Source organism: Amblyomma americanum, chromosome 1, assembly GCF_052857255.1.
Source record: "Amblyomma americanum isolate KBUSLIRL-KWMA chromosome 1, ASM5285725v1, whole genome shotgun sequence".
NCBI classification, from domain to species: domain Eukaryota; kingdom Metazoa; phylum Arthropoda; class Arachnida; order Ixodida; family Ixodidae; genus Amblyomma; species Amblyomma americanum.
In genome coordinates this window covers 412,069,529-412,091,393 of record NC_135497.1, presented here as the reverse complement: position 1 = coordinate 412,091,393, position 21,865 = coordinate 412,069,529, and the positions used below count along the sequence as shown (strand labels likewise).

Genomic DNA, 21,865 nt, shown 5'->3' with positions numbered 1-21,865 from the left:
CAATCGCTTCCTTTTATAGTCGATATAATTTTAGAATATTAGTCTTCATAATGCTTCCCAGACCAAGAATCAATGACTGACGAAGACCAAGAATCAAAAACAGACCAAAAAGCAATAACCCGCACAGATCGCATGGCATATGAGTTTTTTGGCACTGGTAAAAAGACGAAAAGTTGCAAGGACATCTGTGCATTTTCAAATTTTTGATAGAACATAGTCAAACATGAGAGTTGCAGCTGAGTTGTTTGTGAAAATTAACTCCTAATCCTTTAAGAGAACCAGAAAATTGTGTAGTGAAATCTCCCATGTATAAGGCGAAGTTTGAAGGAATTACAGGCTGCCTGGACTAAATATACCTGGTTTAAGAAAGCTCTGCAGAGGGCCTGGTTATTTTCTGCACATATCTGTATAACTGATTCATTGCTGTGTGCCCGAAGACAAGCCTATTCCCTTTGTTGACTAAAGGATAAGATTGCTCTGATTGCCTCAGTAAATACCTTGCAAGTAACGGACAGTAAGCAAATCGGTCTATAATTATCAAGTCGTTAACATCCCCTTTCTAAGGGATTAGTAATCTTCTATGTTTCTAGTACGTTTGAGTTCATGATGCACTGCGCGTATAGTGTGCCTTGTTTTCTAGCGCAACGTCGCCGTGGTCCTTCAACGGATGTGCATTTAGTTGATCCTCACACACCGCTTTCCTCCTTTGCACTGCTGGTAAGACTTTCTATCCTTGTCTTCCTTACTACTGGCTCTGCTGTTATCGTGATTATTTAGGCTATATTATAAATTTGTACAGAATTCATTCCACAGCTAACCTTCTTCGGCGTTTGCGAACGTAACTAATTCGCACACTGTTTGGTTCGTGCGCAGTGCATTTTACAAACCGCCGCATACTTCTGTCACAGAAAATACGACCGTCATTTTTTCTTTTTTTTGTGTGCGATGAACCTGTTCACATAACCATGGTAATTGCATATGCACAGGAACGACAGTGTTCATCGTCTTAGTCGATGTATCGTCATTGAGGAGCTGATCTGAATAGCGCAGATTCTTTGGCATTACCGGGCACATTTCAAGTGCGCAAACTGAGTTAAGCTTTAATCGAAATATCGTTTTGCGAAATGAGCACCTGTGCTGAACGCTGTAGTTGTTACTCTATTATTTCGCCAAGGTTAAGGATCGAACAAGTGTTGTCGGCAAAAAGTGCGTTGTTGCTGCCCCTGAGAACACCTGATTCGGGGGCGAGAGTTCAGCAGCGTTCTCCAGTGGCATGCAGACCCATCTGAAGTGCGAATATGAAATCGCGTTCTTTCGCTGTAGTACGATGTGAGAGGTGACGTGACATAAGCTGCCCACGACTACACGCAATGGTTCCTTCACTGACCCCAAGATGTTTTCTGTGATCTTTTGTAAGTACTTTTTTATATCACGCATTTATCCGCGATCAGCATCTGTGGGCCGAACGTTTACGTTCAAGCGTAATTGGTGTATTACATTTTTTTTAGATGACATCGAAATAAATCTCGTATTCGAGGCGCTGCCTGAACATCACAGCTTGCCACGTGTTCTAACCTGAATGGCATATAAAACCACAAGCAAGAGCTCGACTTCTGACGCACATTTGCCCGGTTTAAATATCTGCAGTCACCGCTGCCCAGATTAATGCCTACAACACCTTTATGGGGAAGGTGACTACACAGAAAAATCAAAGAAAAATTATTGCACCGTGCCGGTACGCGTGTGCCTGCGCGAAAGGCACAATACCATTAATGAAATAGTGCTTAAAACTATAGCCAGAAGCCGCGAAATAATAAAACAGTGCCCTGTTGGGTAGCAAGAAGACAAAGAAACTGAACTGCTGAGCCGGCTGCAGGCGTCACCGGTGACCGGTCACTAAACTCCGGTCAACAGTACATTCTCCGCGAGAGGCGGACCATCCTGCAGCAATGTTCCAGCCGAACTGAAAAGGGCGTTACAAAAAGTGCAGAGAGGGGAGGAGGGAGAGAGAAATGAAAGGACGTTCCCGTACTTTGCTCCGGACCACTGCCTACAGTCTATGCCAATTGTCAGTGTAGGGTCGTTCGCGCTCCATCACCGCGCAATACTCAAGCTTTTCTTAATTTGTTTCCTTCTATATTTTTGTTTGCGTGTTAACAGAGTTTGTTCTTACGAAGGTTAACGAAAAAAACTGCTCTATTTTCTTTATGCCGCTTCCAATGCTGGCTACATCCTCCTTTGTGACTCTTTCTTTTTTTTTCTTGGGGGGGGGGGGGGGGGGACGATTGTATGTTTCACCGTTCTGGCCGAAGAGGGTCCGGCTCTTTTTGTCAGGACAGTGTTCCTGTTTTTATGCTTGTCTCGACAGCCTTTGTTTCCTACATGCGCGTATACCCTCTAAACATAAGGACAGCCAGGAAAGTGGGGGGAGGCGAGGATAGCTGAAGAGCAGAACCGCCCCCCTCGCTTGCCCCGTGGCCTTGAACGCAGTTTCACGCATTACTAACGCCCGCGCTTGCCAGGTGTCGCCTCGGTCCGTGAGTCCCCTCGCAGTTTCTTGCCAGCATTTTCAGCTGTTTACAAAGGTATGCCCCCCCCCCCCCTCGCTTTTCCTTTATTGGTGTATGCTTGCGCCAGCAGTTTTTTTTTCATACATATAATGCGGTTCCTCTCAAGTATTTAAAGTGTATATCATATCTGCTTAGTAGACCCCTCAGTATTTTTTTTCATCGCTCACTGAATTCGATACGAGTGTAAATTTAAAGACACTGGTTTCGGTCGGTCTAAGAGGGTAAGTTCCGACTAGCTTTATAATTATAAAATTGTGCCGGCACTGCAATGACCAACAATAATGAAAATAAATGGCTTCCCAGGTCTAACTGCTGTCATCCGGTTGTCTTCTTTTTCAGAGGCTCGTCTTCGTTTTACCACTTCTGTCTACCAACCGTTCACTCGCACTGTAATGGAAAAAGTCCTGCGTCGAAATGGGGCTTCTTGCTTTATTTTCGCTCAGCGCCTTCCCTTATCAAGGTCATGGGAACGTGTGGTGTTCACAAATATTGGGAGCACCACGATGCATACCTTTTCGGCTTTTATTATTTTTGTTTCGCTTCTGTCAGTCGGTGAAACACGTTGGTCGTACACGCATAGCTACCGCAAAACCTGGAAGTAACTTGAGCACTCAGCTGTACAGAATACCTTGGTCAGTGCTAAAGTATAGTTTGATCATTACACCATTCCATGACATCTCTTTAGCGACGGGTGCAGGTTCTGTGCCACCGCGCGCTATTCAGTCAAGAGGCCGTCATTTCATTTGTTTTTTCCTTTCTATCCCAAGAGGATGGCATTTGAGAAATCGACCGTTTATGTACTGCATTTCAAGAAGAAGTTTCATGATAAAGTCCAGTGGGAAGCATTATTTACTGTGCTACGTTCCTTACTGAGAGGGACACTGAGAAAAATTCCACCTAATTTTTGTTCTTAGTAAAAATCGATTATATAGATTTGCCTGGACATGTTTGCCTGGCAGCTAAATTGCTTATAATTTTTGGATTTAAAAACTGAGCATTCTTTTTTTCCCGCTGCTCGATCCAAACTGCGGACGTCAAGACCAAAAAGGACTCCTCGATTCTCGTTTCAAAGTGAATGGCGGTTTATCCTACTCTCAGAGATCCATAACGGCGGGTGTTGGTGAGACTTGTGTTCTATTTCTTTTTTAACCCTTTTTAACCAGTAAAAGTACCGTTTAAGTGAAGTTAGGGTCTTTGTCCACAACCTTTAGTTTTTCTCCACAGCCTTTAATCACTTATTAGCTAAAAGCTACAAACACAATCACAGTAATACCGAGTGCCTCTTTAAGTCAATGGAAAATCGGTCGCTGATGACACAAACTTACCTCACGCGCTCATCTGAAGCTTGCAATGTACCGTTCTGGCGCTCTTCATATCGACACCAAATGTTTCATCACTGTCTTCCCACTTTCCTCAATTACCTAAATGACTGCGATACGATTCCTCTAAATGTGAGCAATAAGGTTCTGAAAACATTTTTGTTGCACTAGAGTGACAAATGTGTAAATAATGTACAATGGTGCCTTTTCTGAATCATACATGTATTTTCTACTGCGACGTACTCGCTGTCTGCTTTGTAGAAGCAGGCTCGAACGCCGTCAAGTAGAGTTTTTTTTTTTTTTCGAATCGCCTCCGCCTTCACGGAAGATAAACTGTAATTTATTTTATCTGTCGCTCAGATGAACGTCAATTTGTCCTCAGTATCAATTTAACTTAGAACTCCCATACAGTGAAAATGAGAAATAAAAGTTGCGAAATTTTATTATTTTGTCGCAATTGGACCCTGCTTTGCACATATACAAAGCGCTGCGTAATTAGTCATTATTATTTTACAATATAAATCAACAAATTAGGATAATTTTCGAAAGACTGACAGTAAAACTGCGCACGCGCATACCCAGGCGTGCGCAATAAATAAATCGCAAAATTCAAAATGATTCGATCACCTACTGTAATAGTACGCCTGTGAAAATATTAGGTATTGGTTAGATTTTGGAGGGAGTGATTTTACAGCATGACTCATGCATCTGACAACCGACTCTTCAGCTTTGCTTTGGAAAAAAAATATCGAGAATTCCTGTTTGTAATACTCTCAGATATAAAATTTGCTTGCGACAAGAAACAGCCAATTATTCACATTCATGCCGCCTGTGTTGTACGCAATACGCACGGCATTACAGGTTTGAATGACTCGTGACTTTTTCCACTTTTTTTTTTCTCATCGCGCTGTTCGTTGCCAAAACCTACATCGTTACGCAGCTGTAAGCAAACCTCGCTACTTGCGTCCCTGGGGCTTTTCCAACAGACACTATAGACCAGATTGTTTTACCCTCGCACGCAGGCTGCCGGAGCGCTCCTACTCTCGAAACCAGCCGCCATCTGTCGGCGCGCGCGGCACGTTGGACTGCGGGCCGGTCGCGCCGGCGGCGCGTAGAATGCGTGTTTACGTGTTCTTCGCTTCCGTCGCTGATGCGCTCTATCGCCTAAATTATGTGGGTGTGTGCTGTGCATCACTACTCAGATTTCCCCAGGCCGTTCTACGGTTATCTGACACACATTGTTACACACATATGCGAGGGTAGTCGACCAGGTAGGGTGCGGACTGGAAACAGGTACTCACAAGCACATTTCTGCTCTGGCGTGTCGTTTGTTGCCGTCTTTTACGTACGATACCATCTATGATAATTTTATGCATCAGAATGTATATTTATTGATTTGACTCGATGGCGCAGTGATGTGCAAGCGGTAACCGGATCGGCCAGCTGCAGACCGACGGTTGTCCAGGCGAAGCGCGTGTTTTCAATCACCAGTACGTCTTCGACATACGTGCGCTGAGCTTGCAATTGTTCCTGTTCAACACATTTCGTGCACGGGGATGTAAGCACGACCGCTACCAATTTATGTTGCTATTTCCGCATGTATGTCAGAGGGATCGGCGGAGTAAAGGGCTGACCGTAGTATATCTCTGCTGTTGGTACCTGCCTGAATCACAGCAATATATGCGCGATTTTATTACATTCTATGACACTTGGCCAAGCGGCTACGCGACGCTGTCACACGCGCCGAGCGATTCCGAATAAAATAAACGTGACTTCGGGCCGCAGAATTCGTGAAAGCTGGCCTCTCTGCTGATATTGATTCAAATTTATTTGATAAATTAAGCGAAAATACGTTTTTATGCGCCAGATAGCATAAACCATGATAAAAATTGTTTTCCCTGCGACTCAGTTGAGCTCACAACGATAATTTGTTGATGTAACTGTCGCACCACATAGCTGGCGACAAGAAAGCCCTAATTGTGGTGGGTGTCTTATAGCCGGCAGGAAGGATTAAGAGCGCATGGGAATTGAAATTGCACGCTAAATGTGCCCATAATGCTTGATACTGATCAAAAAGGTTTTCTGTGTGATGGAGCACCAAGGCGGTAGCGACATAAGCGCGAGCGCGTGCTAAGAGCCGGCGCAATTAACGTGAATGCCGAACTAAATGTCACGATTAACACATCAATTTCATCATTTTGATAACGGAAAGACTTCCTGCATTACAACCACGCTGTGCAGGTATTCTGGACAAAGTTCTTTTAGCGCCCGCAATGCAGTAATTCAAGGCTGTATGCAGGCGCGACCGCGGAGCTGCCGCAGCCCCGCAGTCCCCTGTGAAAAGCGCGCACCGCGGCGCGCCAGTCGGTGGAAAATGGCCGCGCCCGAGAGCGGCTCTGGATTCTGGTCTATAGTTAAACGAAAAAAAAAAGAAAGCGCTGTTCACGGAGAGATGCGCGATTCCAGGTGTCTTGGTAAAGGCTCATACCCGTCAAGAGCTGCCTGTGGGTGTTCACCCTTTCAGCAAGCGAGAAAACTGCGTGCCGGGGCGTCACTTCTCGAAACACAGGTGCCTGCGCCGACGGGCCAGCGTAGTGGAGCCTCCCAAAGGTGCAGGCTCTCCTGCGCTCCGAACCTGTGCTACCTAAGCGAGCAGCCAGATAGAGTAACGTGCAAACGATCGTAAACACGCGGGGTCCCCAACAGGGAACAAACCGCGTCCTCTAACGACAAACCGCGTCCATCAAAGTCTTCTGGCGTTAGGAGAGCACCCCAAAAACGCGTGCGCGAGAGAAAGAAACCACCCTTGTCTCGCACGTGGGTGCGCTGCTAACGAGCAGGGTGTGAGGACCACGCACCGCCGGTGGTGCTGGAACCACCGTGAGAAGGGCTCTGTCTGCACGTTCACCTCGTGGTGGGAGACCTCGGCGAGGCAGAAAGGACAGCCAGCCTCGACAAATGGTCGCAGCGCTGCTTGTGCATGCACTCGTTTCTGCGCGTATATGCAAGTGCGCGCGTAAAAACTGGGCTCATCGGAGTTGAACGACTTTGGTCGTTTAGAAGACACAGGACGGCTCTGAAAAAGACCGATCGACGTCGTGTGCGGTGTTTCATTTTTTTTTTCCTCCCGCTTCCCTCCTCCGTTCCCATGCGAGTAGGGTAGGGGATGTTTCTCCGGAGGGTGAGAAGGGCAGAGTCTGTGTGAAGGGGGAGTCAGGTTTCTTTCCGCGTACATCTCTCCCCAGATCGGTGCCTCCCTGAAAACTGCCACTTCCAGATGAGCTGCCTAGTTCACGCTTCCTTCGCTCTCGGTGGACGCCCATGAAAGGTGCGCTCTGCCAGCTTTCCTTTGACGAGTAGAGAGGAAAAACAAGTTCGAAGTAAACGGCAAGGCTTTGGTGGGCCGCGGACATCGCGCGCCCACTGGCCGGAGGCAGTGTGTCAGTGTGGGGAAGATGCGATGCGCTTCTGCAGCAAACGAGCGTGGCCGCCTGTGCCCTCCCCACCTTGCTCCTTCCAGCTCCCCCGCCGCCCGCTTTCCTTAGCACACAGGCAAGGCGCCGTCGATGCAGCGAGACGAATTAGCCGAACAATATGCGTAAAGCAATTTCGGCTACTCTCGCGGAGCTTTCAGCAGCCAAAGTCTTTGCCGCGAAAGTGCTCCCAAGCCCCGCCGAGACGCGCCGCGAACACATACCTGCCATGAGCCCCTCGTTTTCCTGAGAGGCGGATAAAGGGGACGGTAAGGGGCAAGGGACGCCGCAGTTTCACGGTGTCCCGCTCGAAGAGGGGGAAAGAGGTGTCTGCCTTCCAATACCGCGCACAATCAGCGCCCAACGAGCGGCGACATATTGCCTAGACCACTTTTTGGGGAATGGGCTTAGTATGATACTTTTTTTTAGTTCCCAGATTTCTGGAAGACCGGGTGGGATGAAAAAAAAAATCCTGTAGCCATAAAGAAACTTGAAAAAGGGGGCGGACCTTTCTTCTCAGCTCAATTCAGCAGTACTCGCTCCAACGCAATTGCCAGGGAATGTTGTTCGTGTTGGAGACATCGGCTGTGTGATTGAGGACCGACGGCAGCCTTCCATCCTCTCTTGCAGGTGCGCGGCCACGTGTTCCCCAAAGAAGGAAGACCGCCGAAATACCTCTGCTGGTGAAGAACATTCACTGAGCACAAACAGATGTTGGCCCGCATCGATAGCGTTCTAATCGCAAGATCCCACTCGCCAAAAGGGAGCTTATGAGCTAGAGAAATCCCCAAAACTAAATCATACCGAACCATTTTGGAGAAAAGGATTTCTGAACGGGAGAGCTTATGAACGTATTGTTTTATATATGGTAAGATTTCACTATAACAATCAATATATCCGCAGATCCCCCGTCAACAGCCTTGCATTTTTTTTTTTGCTATTAACGTTGTTGGGATCGTCAAGAGCGTTCCCCATTAGTTTTCAATGACAGTTGTAACTGCTCCATGCAAGCGATGGAAAAACTTTAAAAGAAAGATTTAGCTACACATCGGAGGAACGAAGCATTACGTTCAATATTTCCATAACAATACCTTACAATTTTCCAATGGGAGAGACAGGGGTCGCTGTCACCGGCACATTTCGCAAGTAAAATGCGCGCGTCATACCGATTTCTGGGTGCGGATCACAGATGCTGCGCTACATGCATCGCCATTTACTTCAAAACGGTGGTAATCTGTCCTTTTCGATAAAAACGTCACGAGTTTCAATCAATGTGCAGGTGGAGCTTTCAAATCCAGTTTTCTGGAAAACGTCAACCTAGCAAGAAAAGGGCAAAAAAATAATTTTTACTGAGAGGAATGATTTCTTGAATTTATTCTTGGTGTCCCTTAATTTAACAACGCCTTCTACAAGTTCCCTAGACCCACCATAAAGGTATCTATACCGACGTCACGCGCAAGTTCACGCGTTCTTAGCCGGCTTTTGCTGATGCACTTGTCTTCCGTGGTGCACTTGGTGCGCGTGCGATACATGTTACACGGACACTTTCAACGGTAGTTCAGCTAACCTTCAGTTGAACTGAACGGCGCCGCTCCACCGACAAGATAGCAGTCAGCGGAATTGCTGCATCGGCCGAGCCGGCGGCATTTCTCACTGCCATTTGTTCTCAAATCAGGCGACAGGTCATTGTTCTGGCTAGTACAGGTCTATAACCTTCGCTAATCTAAAGAGCGTAAGACCCACGAAGCGCCGTAAGAAAAATAACGGCTAAGCGGTGAAGACAGACGTTCCTCTACTATCTGTCTTGCTTCTGCAGTGTTCAGTTTCGGCGCACCCAAAGCAAAGGTGGTGAATAAATCAGCGCAGAAGAGACACAGAAGAAAGAAAGGGCAGGGAAGACATTCACCAGCGCTGTCAGCGTCTTATTTTCTTCTAATTTTTGCGGTGGCTTCGCAATATGCAACACCAAGTAGTCCGGCAGCATGTTCTCTTAAAAGCAAAAAAACTTGCGCAGAAATTGTAGTTCAGTGCAACAAAGTATGAAGTCAATGCTTAAAGTTAGAGATAACGAAAAAGCATTATTTTATTTACAAACGTCCACCGTGTGGCCTGATGTGGTCCCGAAGGTGAACTGAGTTTGACGCAACGTGCCATGTACAGTCTTTGTCAAAAGTATATATACAGCCCAACGGGTCTGCTTCTGAGCCCTGCAGAACGGCTCCTCTTGCATGCTCAGGCACACTAATCTCACGAAAGCGGCAGGAACTTAAGTCCTCAACCCTCGCGAGCTTTAGGACTGTAAAATGTGCTTAAGAGCCTAGCGACAAGGCTCAGAAGCAAAGCCCTTGGGCTACATATTTTTGACAAAGACTACATAACTGCAGCCGACTGCTGCTCATGAAGGTCAAAGTCAGTGGAAACCTGAATTTGGAGCGGCAGCTGAAACTGCCTGTGTAACAGGGATATAACACTGCCATCTTCGATACGTTTCATCCAGCGCTAGAGCAATAACAAGCCGCCCGGAGCAGGCACGTAGCCAAGAATATTTTCCGCGAGGAGCCGAAGGTAATTTCTTTTAACTAGAATGCGAGGGGTGATCGCTGGGTGGTACGTCTACAAGAGCGCTGCCAAGAGTGCCATGAGAACGGGTGGCACTCGGACCCCTTGGATTCGTGCCTGGCCCGCGGGCGCACAGTGAGAAAGGATTGTCAGTACTGGCAAATCAGCGTCATTGAATGCATCAGCAGCTCGTTAAGAAAAACAAAACAAATAGTTAATGCTTAATGGATCTCTACCTCGCAAAGAAGCATCGGGGGCTACAAGGCTGAAGACTGATTTCAGGTATGACTACACGAGTTCCTCCGTCCCGAGTTGATCTCCGTCAAAAACGCCCTCTCCGCGGCCGGGAGTGGAGGTCGCGGCCTCGTGTTCAGTAGCAGGGTGCCACGGCCGCTGAGCGACCGCCGACGATTATCAGAAAGTATTCAACAAAAACTCGCGCACGCCTAGAAAGAAGTAACTGAGGGCCGCTCATTCGAAACATGGCGCTATAGCATACACGTACGGCTGCTTGCCTGCCCATGATTGCCAAGAGGCGAAGCCCCTCGCCATTGGTTGGCTCGCCACCCGCTGCACCCCGTTTGATGGATGGATGGATGGATACGGCTGAACCCTTTACATCGGGCGGTGGCTCAAGCCACCTAGCCATGTCTTAGTGAAATTTTACTCCTGTCTTGCTTTTAGCCACCAATCAGATAACCTTCGCTTGGTTACTTCTAACCTCTTAAAATCCACTTTCCCTTCACTATCCCTAAACCCCAATGCCTTGGGTAAGTCAGCCCCGCTGCCTTCCACTGTAGGGTGAAGCCCTTTACAGAAAAGTATCAAGTGTTCAGCCGTTTCCTCCTCCTCTCCGCACGCAATGCACAAAGTGTCCATCTCCTCGTACCTGACTCTATACGTCTTAAGCCCGGGATACATGCGACGTTTTTTCCGACGATGTTCGCGCGGCAGAAAACGTCGCGGCGGCGCGACGCCCGGCCGGAGATGCATGGAGCGAAAAAGCGGCAGCCCGCCGCCGCGTATCTCTCAGCGCGAAAGCAATGTGATCAACAAGTGGCAAATACCGTTGAGCGAGGAGCTCTTTGAGAGCAGCGACGCTGACTCCTTATTCAGAATAACGAAATAGTTCATTTAGATACCACTGTACTGATTGCAGCACGCGTGCATAGATATCTACAAGGTTTTGCGCGCTCGAATGCATGCAGTCGCGTACCTTTCGATGCCCGCTCAGCCGTGGCTACCATCGGCTGCGGTTTTCTTCGGCACCTTCGCTTCAGGGAGGAAAAGTGGTCATTTCGATCCAAGATTCGGTCGTGTTCTCCAAAAAAAGTGACATTTCATGTCTCGTGAAGCGTTTATTTTCAGGATAACAAAATTTTCGTGCAATAAACACAGCAGTGCTCGTCGGCCATGGCGGCCATGTTGGCGGCGGCGGAGGCGGCCAAACCGGAAGAGCGGGCTCTCTGCGCTGCTATTGGCTTGCTCCGGCTGCCGCTTTCGGTCTCTCCGGACGCCGCGCGTCAATATCCGGCGGGGCCAGATGGGCGGCGGCGGGCGTTTTTTTCGAGGCCAGGCGTCAAATGTGCGCCGTCGGGCGAAAATCGCCCGAAAAACGCTCCATGTATCCCGGGCTTTAGTCCGCAAAACTCCAGTCCTGGCCTCAAACAACAAAGAACTTCCCCTACAATTATAGCTATTTTCTTTGACAATTTCCTGTTTAAAGGTCCGGTATATGTTCCCAGTGCCGATTTCGTCAGCATCCCTGTTTTCCACAAAGCTCTCTCTGTTCCTTTAACCTTTTTCTTAACCGATAATTGCTGATTTGCCCCCTTACTGCTGTCCAGATATTTGCTTGTCAATTTTCTAGTTCGCTTTCTCCATTTCGTGTCAACATTCTTTATATACAGGTATCTGAAAACTTTCCTAGCCCACCGCTTTTCCTCCATCTTTCTCAATCGTTCCTCAAATGCTATCTTACTGCTAGCCTCTCTGCTCTCGAAAGACGCCCATCCCATATCATCCTGTACCCCCTGATTTGGTGTATTGCCATGTGCTCCCAAAGCTAACCTCCCTACTCCCCGTTGCCTAATTTCCAGCCTTGCTTGAACATCTGGCCTCATACACAGGACCGCATTACCGAAGGTCAGGCTAGGGACCATCACCCCTTTCCAGATCCCTCTTACCACCTCATACCTATTGTAATTCCACAGTGCCCCATTTTTCTTGACAGCTGCATTCCTACTAGCTTTATTCATTACATATTTTTCATGCTCTGTCAGATACTCAACACTGTTATTTATCCACACCCCAAGATACTTGTACTCATTCACTACTTTTAGCACGAACTCCTGTATTCTATGCTCGCCGCCCTCTTCATTAAATATCATGACTGCAGATTTTTCCTTACTATACTTGAAGCCTAATCTATCTCCCTCTGTACTGCATATGTCTAACAACTTCTGCAGGTCTTCCTTGTTGTCAGCCATTATCACTATATCGTCCGCATATATTAGTCCCGGTAATGTCTGTTTAATCAATTCCCCTTGCTTGAAAAAAGATAGGTTGAAGCCTAGTCCGCTCCCCTCTAGCTTGGTCTCCAACCCTTGCAGGTACAACATGAACAACAAAGGGGACAAAGGACATCCTTGTCTAAGCCCCCGCTGTATCTCTACAGGCCCTGATACATTTTTCCCATTTTATGAGCACTCTGTTTCCTCTCTATATATGTTTTAAAAGATTAATTACTCCATTTTCCACATCCAATGTGCCCAGTATGTCCCACAAATGCTCCTGAGTAACGTTGTCATAGGCTCCCCTAATATCCAGAAATGCTAGCCATAAGGGCCTATGTTCCTTTTCCGCAATTTCTATACACTGTGTCAATGAAAATAGATTGTCCTCCAACCTCCTTTGTTTCCGGAACCCATTCTGTAGTTCCCCTAACACCCCCTCGTTCTCCACCCAAGCCTGCAGTCTATCCTTTATAATTTGCATCACCACCCTGTAAACCACAGATGTCACTGTTATGGGGCGGTAGTTACTTACGTCTGCTTTGTCCCCCTTTCCCTTATATATCATGTTCATTCTACTTAATCGCCATTCATCGGGGACTTTCTCATCCACTATCATTTTGTTCACTACCTGTATTAATGTTTGCTTGGATTTTGGTCCTAACTTCTTTATCAACATAATCGGGATACCATCTGGTCCTGTTGATGTGCCACTAGGAACCTTCTTCTCTGCCCTTTCCCACTCTTCTTGCTCAAGTGAAGCTATTGCTGTAACCGGTCTATCCTCCTTCGATAAATTATGTACCCCATTCCTTTCTGTAAATTTTTCCGTCATCCTTGTTCCTATGTGTTTTATTGCTTCATCCCCTTCTAGTGGAATACCCTCATCTGTAACAATAAACCTTTGTTCTAGCCTAGTTTTATTACTCATTGCATTTAGATGTTTCCAGAATTTTTGGGCTGCTTTTCTATCCTTTTTATTTACTTTTGACATACATTGGGCAGCCCTTCCTTCTAATTTTCTCATTAATCAAATAGGATGCGTCCCTTCTACACTTTATGAAGTTATCCCATTTTCTGTCTACTTCGGGTTTTGGTTCCCCCCTCTTCTTGGAATATCTGTGTTCTCTGGATGCTCCCTTGCGCTTTTTTATTGCCCTCTTGACCTCCTCATCCCACCAACTCTTGGGTTTGCATCTTTTCCCTTTTAGCTTTACTCGCACCTTAGCTAGCTCTAACTCCAGTAATCGAGTTAATTTGGTATAAGTCCATTCTGTTTCACTATCTTCAAAAATTACTTTCTCGATTAGTTTGGCTGCTGCTTGCAATTGCTCTTCTGAGTAAAAATTTCCCCCTGATTGTTCATCTTGCTTCAGTCCTACATTGCTTTTTCTTCTGAAGCTCAACTTGATACGCTTGTGGTCCCTACCTAGACTTCTGGAACCATCTTCATCAATGCTCATTACCCCTAAGCTATTATACATCCTCTGTGACATTAGTGCATAATCTATCGTCGAGTGCAGACTCCCCGCCTCCCATGTTATGAGCCCTTCACACTTCTCGGTGCTGTTGCATACAACTAAATCATGCCTGTCACACATGTCCTGCAGCATGCTTCCCGTCGAATCCGTGTACCCATCCAGGTCTTCTCTGAGTGCATTCATGTCGCCTAATATAATTATCTCGCCCTGTCCTCCTAGCTCATCAATGTCGCTTGCAATACATTCTAACATTTTCCTGTTTTCCTCTTTGGCATTAACCCCTGTCCACAGGTATACAAAGTCAAGGAGTGTTTGTTTGCCTGCCACTGTTCCTTTTAGCCATAAATGTTCCCTGCATCCCAGTCTAACCCTTTGATAATTCATACTTTTATGAATGAATGCCCCAATTCCACCTCCCTTTCTGCTGCCCTCTGTTCTATTGCAATATTCCCATGCGTAGTCTGGGTTACAGGGTGGTTGCTCCACGTCTCTAAGATGTGTTTCCGCTAAACCATATACCATTAATTCCTCCTGTCTTAACTGTTCTTCTATTTCCTCCCATTTCAGTCTATTCCTGCCACCTTGCATGTTAATGAAACCTATATCTGAATTAACTTGGCCCTGGCGCTTGCGTCTCTTTCTTCCCCTATGGTTCCATTGTCCGTTTGATCTTAATTCTTCCTTCTCTACACTGGTTCCTTCTGAGCTCTGGGTCCCCCCAAAAAAGCTTTTGCCTGGCGACCTATCCTATTACCCACCTTCTTGCCAGTGGCACCACCGTAGTGGATGCCATCCTGTGCAAAAGGGTGGGGCCTAACCTCGTACACTTCCCTGTTGACCTCCATCACCTCGTATCTTAGTCGTCGACTCAATAGCCTAATTACCCGATTAGTCTCAGCGACCCTCCTTTCCGTTTCGCGAGCCTGCCTCTGGACCTCTGGGATTGTGCATATGGTCACATGCACACTCTCAGAGGCCTCTCTAAGCCTACGCATCCCCACATCTAACTGCTTCTCGAGATTCTGGCTCGTCCCCTTCAGCACATCGTTGAGACAAGCATGGATAACGACAAAGTGTTCGCCATCCATGCTGCCCCCCACCACCTCCTGGGCTTCATCCATTGCATCTACCATGCACTTTCCCGACTGGGCCTTTGCCTGCACCCGCCTGTCTGCCTTCACTGCCGTCAGAACGCCTCCCTCAACCCTCGCTACATTCGAGTCCCCGACCACCAGAACTCTCCTGCGCCCCAAACGTTCGCTTCCTAATTCCATCTTTTGGCCTCCGGATCGCTCTAGCTGACTCTCCTGCCGCTGTACGCTATTGTCGCGAGTTTCCATGCCCGCTTTAACCTTTTTCATTTCGTTCTCATTTTTCTCACTCAATGCTCGCTGCGCTACAGCACTGTAGGATCGACGAGCCTCGTCCCCCACCTGACACTTCTCCGAACTGGGGTGCCCAGCCGGCCGCGACCTGAGCGCTTCAACCTCGTTCTCAGGTGCGCGGCCTATGGGCGGGCATACACCCAGTAGCGTTGCAGCAGCGCTACAGAGAAGACCTGGCGCCATGCAGTCGTATACATCGCGATGCTCGCCGTCTCTTCGCTGACACCGCGAGGCGCCTCTTTACATCCACGGGCGCCCCGCGCTTGTGTTTATTTCCCGGCTGATAAACGCGTTCGTTGACAGCCCGCGGGCGCCGTTTCTTAATTCGCTTCCAACTGTCTCGCGCGGCCACTTGGGCCCCAGCAGCGGTGGCGGCACTTGCGAGGCGCGGCCGCCTAAATGGGCCCCAATTACACGAGTCGCTCTCCAGCAGCGGCCCAGCGGCGCGCAGCCATGCGTCTAAGCGTCCGAATTAGGCGCCTCGCTCACACACGGGGCCACGCACCCCGATCGCCCCCGAGGATTCCGCACGTACGTCCAACATACACATGCGGGTTCGCAGAGGTGGAACATCTCAGCGTCTTCCGAGTCCCTTTTCTCAAAGGTCGCGGATATCGCGGCACCGGTGTCCGACATCGTGACATATTGTTTTCGCGACGTCGGGGCCCCCGGATGAGCGTGGTGTTTGCAGCTGAAACGAACGCCTGAGAACCTGTACATCTGAGTGGCCACAGTGTTGAGGTCTGGCGACCCGCACAGTTAATCGACGTACGCGAACATGCACTGCGGCTGACTGACGCTTAGACAGACAAAAGTCGCTTACAGTTCCAAGCGCGACGGGCACGCATTCTACCAAGCACACTCGCAATGTGCTTGAATGGTTGCACATGGCTGTTCTCAATTGATCTAGCGTTTTTATCTATGCGCATGTTTTTTGTTTGTTGCTTTGGTTTTCCGCTCTACCCTGCACAAGGAACACTCTTCATGACTTAGCCCTGCAAGGCTATGTCGCCATATTCGAGGATCAGATCCCCGTAACATGTGCGGCAACCACCTACGAATGCACGAACAGCCACTAATCGGTGTAGCGATACCCGGCTTGCTTTTATGCCAGGAATGACTTTGAACGCTTGCCATTTCTCAATTCGCTGAAAAAAAGAAAAAACAAACAGAAAGAAAAAAAAAGGCCCGGAACAACACAGAAGCTAAATACTTGAAGGAAAGCTCACGACCTTATCTAGCCAACTTGGCGGAAACGGCGTCGTACATAGCGTGCTATTTGCCCGGACTGTGTCTCGAGGAAACGAGTCTGATTTCGCTCGTGATGGACGATGTTTACGCGAACGTGTTCTTTAAGTAAGCACCAGGTGCATAAGGTGGTAAGAGTATGACGATATCACTCCGCAAGAACTATATCGGCATAACGCGAACGTGCACAACCACTGCCGCAAGCGCACCTTTCAGGCGTTCTATGCCGAGGCGCTTGTCGTACGTCTGTGTATTCCGCTCATGTAACTATGCAAAACTCGCCAAAGACGCTGATGCTGGAGGTACGCGGCTGTAACAGCGAGCTAAAAGGTCGTTATGAGTGACAAATGCCACTGGTAGCCAGCAGCAGCAGCCGCGATGTTGCAGATCCTTTGGGCTTTCAGCACCGATGGCTTGCGCTTGAACTCATCGGGTAAGAACCGATGCACTGGCCGCCGCAGACATTTCAGACGCATTAGCCGGAAGGCACGATCTGTGCCGCAGCTGGCAGGGGATCAGCGCCAGATCAGGGCACCCAAGAGAGAAATTTTACATAAGAAAACCATGCCGAACTTCTTTGTCGGCTAAAAAAATTCTAAGCAATACACGGCTAAAATTACCCCCCCCCCCCCCCCCCCCCCCCACACACACACACACATACGTCCACCCCTGCACAGGATCGGACGGCTTAATTGGAAAGATATGGGAGAGGCATTTGCCCTGCAGTCGCCGAAGTGAGGAGGCTGATGATGATGATGATGATCTACAGACCATTGAAAAAACGCGTTAGATTGTAGATGCCGGACTATAAACGGGAGTTACCATTTGATATGCTACCCTTGCACATGCATCGCGGTGCTAAAGCGGCTGCAGGGTCGGGATTTAATAACTATGGATGGTCGGTCTTACACGAAGTGCATCGCGTAGCCGCAGTTTTGAGGCATCGTTCTAGAATACTAGTTATGCAGTTTGCGTTGGCCTTTCACCTCCAATCTACTTCTCGCCCCTGCCTCTGTCTGCCCTGCTCTCTTGCTAAGAGGCGAGTTCTACTTGAATCCACGTATAGTCGGCGGCAGCTCCTTTCCTCTCGTTTGAAAGGCCGCGCAGCACGGGTGCGCGGCCGCCGAGAGTACGGGACTTGCGCTCACGATTCTTCCCGCGGGGGCCACCATGGTCGCCTGGGGCGCTCACGCGCGACTCCTGCCGCTGGGGGCTACGTTTCGCGACTCCGCGTGATCTCAAAGAAGGCTCGCGCGCATGCACTTGGCGCGATGGGCCTCGGCCGACCATTGTTCGCCCGAAACGTCGCCTAACGACTCCCGCCTCCTGTCTGTCCCCCGAGCGCATGGCGTGGTCATGTGTCTGTCGTCCGCGGCAACGGGTGTCCCGCTCTGTGTCCCTACACACTCGTAATGCTCGTGATTCGGTCATGTGAACTGGGTTAATCTTGGGAGCACGCCGCCGCGGCGCCGCTATGCCTGTCGCGGGCGCCTTCTTCTGATGCCTCTTTTACTCTAGCGGGACGCCAATGCGATCGTTTTAGAAACGTCCGCAGAGGTTTTATGCTCGAGTGCCCGCGTGAGCGAGAAGCTGGGACCGCGATTACAATGTTAGAGCCCCTCGTCAGCTGTGTCATATATAGGGTTGCATTCAGCGTCTGAGCGTGCCTCTGATTTCGGACTGCACGGGCACATGCAAACGGGTCGCGTTATTTTCCATTGTGAGAGAGCGGGCCGAGATTGAAAGGCGTTCGTGCTTTTCGAGCGCTGCACTCGGCTTCTCTGCACCAGCGAGTTAGTCGAGGATGCCAAGAACGCTTGGAAGAAGAAAACGCTGTACAAGAAGTTACTGGCCACGGCTTTTCAGGCGCATTCATTCGAAAACTACCGCCGCCGCGGTGGCCTAGAGGTTATGGGGCTCGCCTGCTGACCCCAAAGACGCGGGTTCGATTCCAGCCGGGGCGGTCGCATTTCGATGGAGGCGAAATTCTAGAGGCCCGTGTACTGCGCGATGTCAGTGCACGTTAAGGAACACCAGGTGGTCGAAATTCCCCGAGCCCTTCACTACGGCGTCCCTCATAGCCTGAGTCGCTTTGGGACGTTAAACCCGCATAAACTAAACTAAACATTCGAAAACTTGGCCAAACTTCTCTTTCCCCTGACAAGCACCCGTCGTGCCATACTTGTGTGAAATTCGCCGACCTGTATACGCCAGCCTACAAGTCATAACTCTGCAATTAGGAAAAGCGCAGCATGTGGTCGCCCTGTATATTCTGAACGAAAACCGCCACGATATATTGAAGCGAATTTTTGTATCCTCCGAGCTGAAATTTCTCCGACGAGAAGGAAGATCAGTAAATCTCCTGCCGAACGCTTTTTTTCGGGTAGACTTTCGCTCATCATTGAGGAGGTAAATCCAGCCACTGAAATGTTTCAGCATTTAGCTCACGTCATCGTGATGCACCACAGAGAGGTTGCGCTTTGACTGACATAGATGATAGTGAATACGCTGTAAAATATCTATACGGCGTGGATAGTTTCTGAAGACTCGCAGGTGTGGCGAGAGTGTCAACCTTGACTGTGTTCATCGCTCTCGCACGTGTTCAAGAGCAACACCAAAATCATGAGTGACTCGGCTGGAAGGAATGGGCCTGAAGCATTTTCCGTACATATCATTTCAAATTCTGTCCACGCATTCCCCTCGATACACGCTAGAGTGGAATTTTGAGTCAACTCCATGTAAAAGCAGCGACCTATTGGTACCACCATTACTGATGACACTGTTACTTAACAGTACCATTTCATTTTTCAGCCACGTAACAGCGTATAGTCACCCATTTTCAGCATTCAGGTGCTCAGAAGAAATGCCACTAGCGTCAGTTTGATTGCTTTGTCAAGCATTGCAGCGAAAATAAAATCTGCATGGAGAAATTTGAATTCAACATAAAACAGCGACATTTACGACTTTGCACGTGTACATACCCCAGGTAGCCTAAATTTCCGGAGCCCTTCACTACGGCGTCCCTCATAGCTTGAGTTGCTTTGGGACGTTAAAGCCCATAAACCATACGTGTAAGGTTACGTTCGCCATCATTGTTACGCGCAGAGTATAAGGATGTGATAAAAAACCCAGGAAATTGCTGTAAATTAAGAGGGCTTCCATATACAAACGTACTGAAATCATCCATATCGCTAGAGGGTTCGCCGCAGCGAGCATATGGTGTTCATCATATTTTTCTATGTCGTTCAGTTCAAATCGAGCTCATTCGCCGGTGGAGGAAAAGAGTAATTTTTTTTCGCGCCCATACGTTCAAGTCAGAGCAATCCAAGCGAAGCGCAAAGGTCCGGGCACTCAGCATCTGTATATTCTCACCGTTATTATCGCCATCCAGGCCGCGTTCACTGCAGGACAAAGACACTTCCCACTGAGCCCCGTTGTGGGGCCTCGATTCCGACAACTTCAGCAGCGCTATGATAGTCAAGGTGGTGCAGCACTGAAGCCCACACTGAGTGAGCAGCGAAAAAGAACGCACCACCTGCCGTTGGCCACCGCCTCCTGTACGATCCTCAGGGCTCGCGACGACCTGTTACATGTATACGACCTCTACACGTCCACCAATCCCTGGGACGAAGGAACTTGGACGCGTAACGGAAAAGCTTCATACACACACACATGCAGCATTCGCTTGTGCCGAGCAGTCTGACTTAGGTGGAGATGCCCAGTAGCTAAATTACTGAACGCGCGTACTAATAAAATCGAAGCGACGGAAAACGACAGAGAAGGCAGATATAGGAGCTTGGACCTGCAGGCAAGCGTATATATGCCTTCTCCTCAGCTGCTCACTCCCGTTTCAAGACTCGTTTAGTAGCACAAAAGCGGACTGCCTGTCACCATAGACAGTTGGCGGTGGGAGCGCGTCGTAAAGAGTGGCGGCCTCACTCACCGTGGCCGTCATCGCGGTCCGAGTGGCGCGAGTAGCTGTCGGCGGGGCTGGGAGGTCGGGGAAGGTGGTGGTGCGCCATCGGGTGCAGCGGATGGTGCTGTGCGAAGGGCATTGGCACCAGACACTGCGCGGCCACGCTGGCGGCGGCCGCGGCTGCTGCAGCGGCCGCCGCCGCCGCCGCTGCCCCCTGGGCCCCCGGCTCGCTGAGGATGTCGCGGATGAGGAACGAAGGCGGCGCCGGTCCGCCAGGCATTGCGTCGCCGTCGTGCTGCTGCCGCGAGCACTTGGACTGCTGCTGGCCCGGCGACAGGTCCACGGTCATCGGGCTCGTGGTCTTCGCCGCCACCCTACGTTGTCGTTGCGCGAACACAGCCGCTCAACACGCGCCTACGGAGCAACGCGCCGACGGTGCTTCGACAGCCCCACGAGGCGGTGACAGCGCCGAGAGCGTCGTTCCCACTTCTACCAGAGTCAGCAGCGCGAGACCGCTCTCCGATGCTCCGGCTTGTCCTGTCCCCTCGCTCTCAGATGGTGCTGCAGCTGACCGGACGAGCGCGGTTCATTCGAGCTGAGATTGAATCGCTCCTGGAGGCGAGATGATCGACGCTGACGGTGCCTTCGACGCCTGCCGGAGCAGTCTGCTTCGCGTGGTGGCGAGCGAGAAACCACGTTCAACTCATTCGCTCGGAGGAAAATAAACAATAACGGCGCGCAACTTACGTGCGAGAGCCCTGTACCTCTCGCGCCGAGTGAGTGGCCGCTCAGGAGTGAGCCGGTTGTTCCGCCTCCCGTCGGGGGCGGTCCTTCAGTCTCCGCCCATTGCGTTCGACGTCATTTCTGTGCCGACCAGTGGCGATGCGCCATCGCGCCTCTTTGGCGCTGACACCAGCGAGCACGCGCAGCCGCTCGATTCCTCGCGATCGTTTCTGCCTACTTTATCGCACGCAGAGCGCGGAGGTGGGGTAGCGGCGGAGGCAGGAGGAGAATGAGGACGGGAAGGCGGCGGCTGGGGGCAAGCCAGCTTCTCTGCGCGAAATAAGCGGTTCGTTTTCGGTGATTAGGAAAGCGCCACACCGATAAAACAAACACACGTTTCTTGGGACGCGGGGAGGAGAGTGTGAGGCGGATGACCGAAAAATACCTGCAAAGCACAACGGAGCGACAATGGGCAAGAAAAACAAAGGGGAAGAACAGAGGGATGCGAGGAAGTGGAGGGGAAATATTAAAGACGGGGCCGCAAGAGCCGGGCGCGAGAGGCATTTTTCTTGCTCGGACGAGCCTGCTGGCGGGCCTGCGTCGCCAGTACCAGCCGGCAGCGTAGGTGAGTACACGGCGGCGGCGTGAAGTGGTGACAACTCATTAAAATTTATCAGA

At 49.6% G+C, this 21,865-nt stretch overlaps 1 protein-coding gene across 1 annotated transcript in view; it reads right to left on the bottom strand.

Moving 5' to 3' along the window:
- Positions 1-21,242, bottom strand: part of LOC144103038 (uncharacterized) — a 65,219-nt gene extending 43,977 nt beyond the window's left edge. Inside the window, exon 1 of the mRNA XM_077635976.1 lies at positions 20,492-21,242. Within this exon, the coding sequence (XP_077492102.1) occupies positions 20,492-20,813 (322 nt within the window). The 5' untranslated portion in view covers positions 20,814-21,242. The remainder of the gene's footprint in view (positions 1-20,491) is intronic.
- Positions 21,243-21,865: the final 623 nt, after the last annotated feature.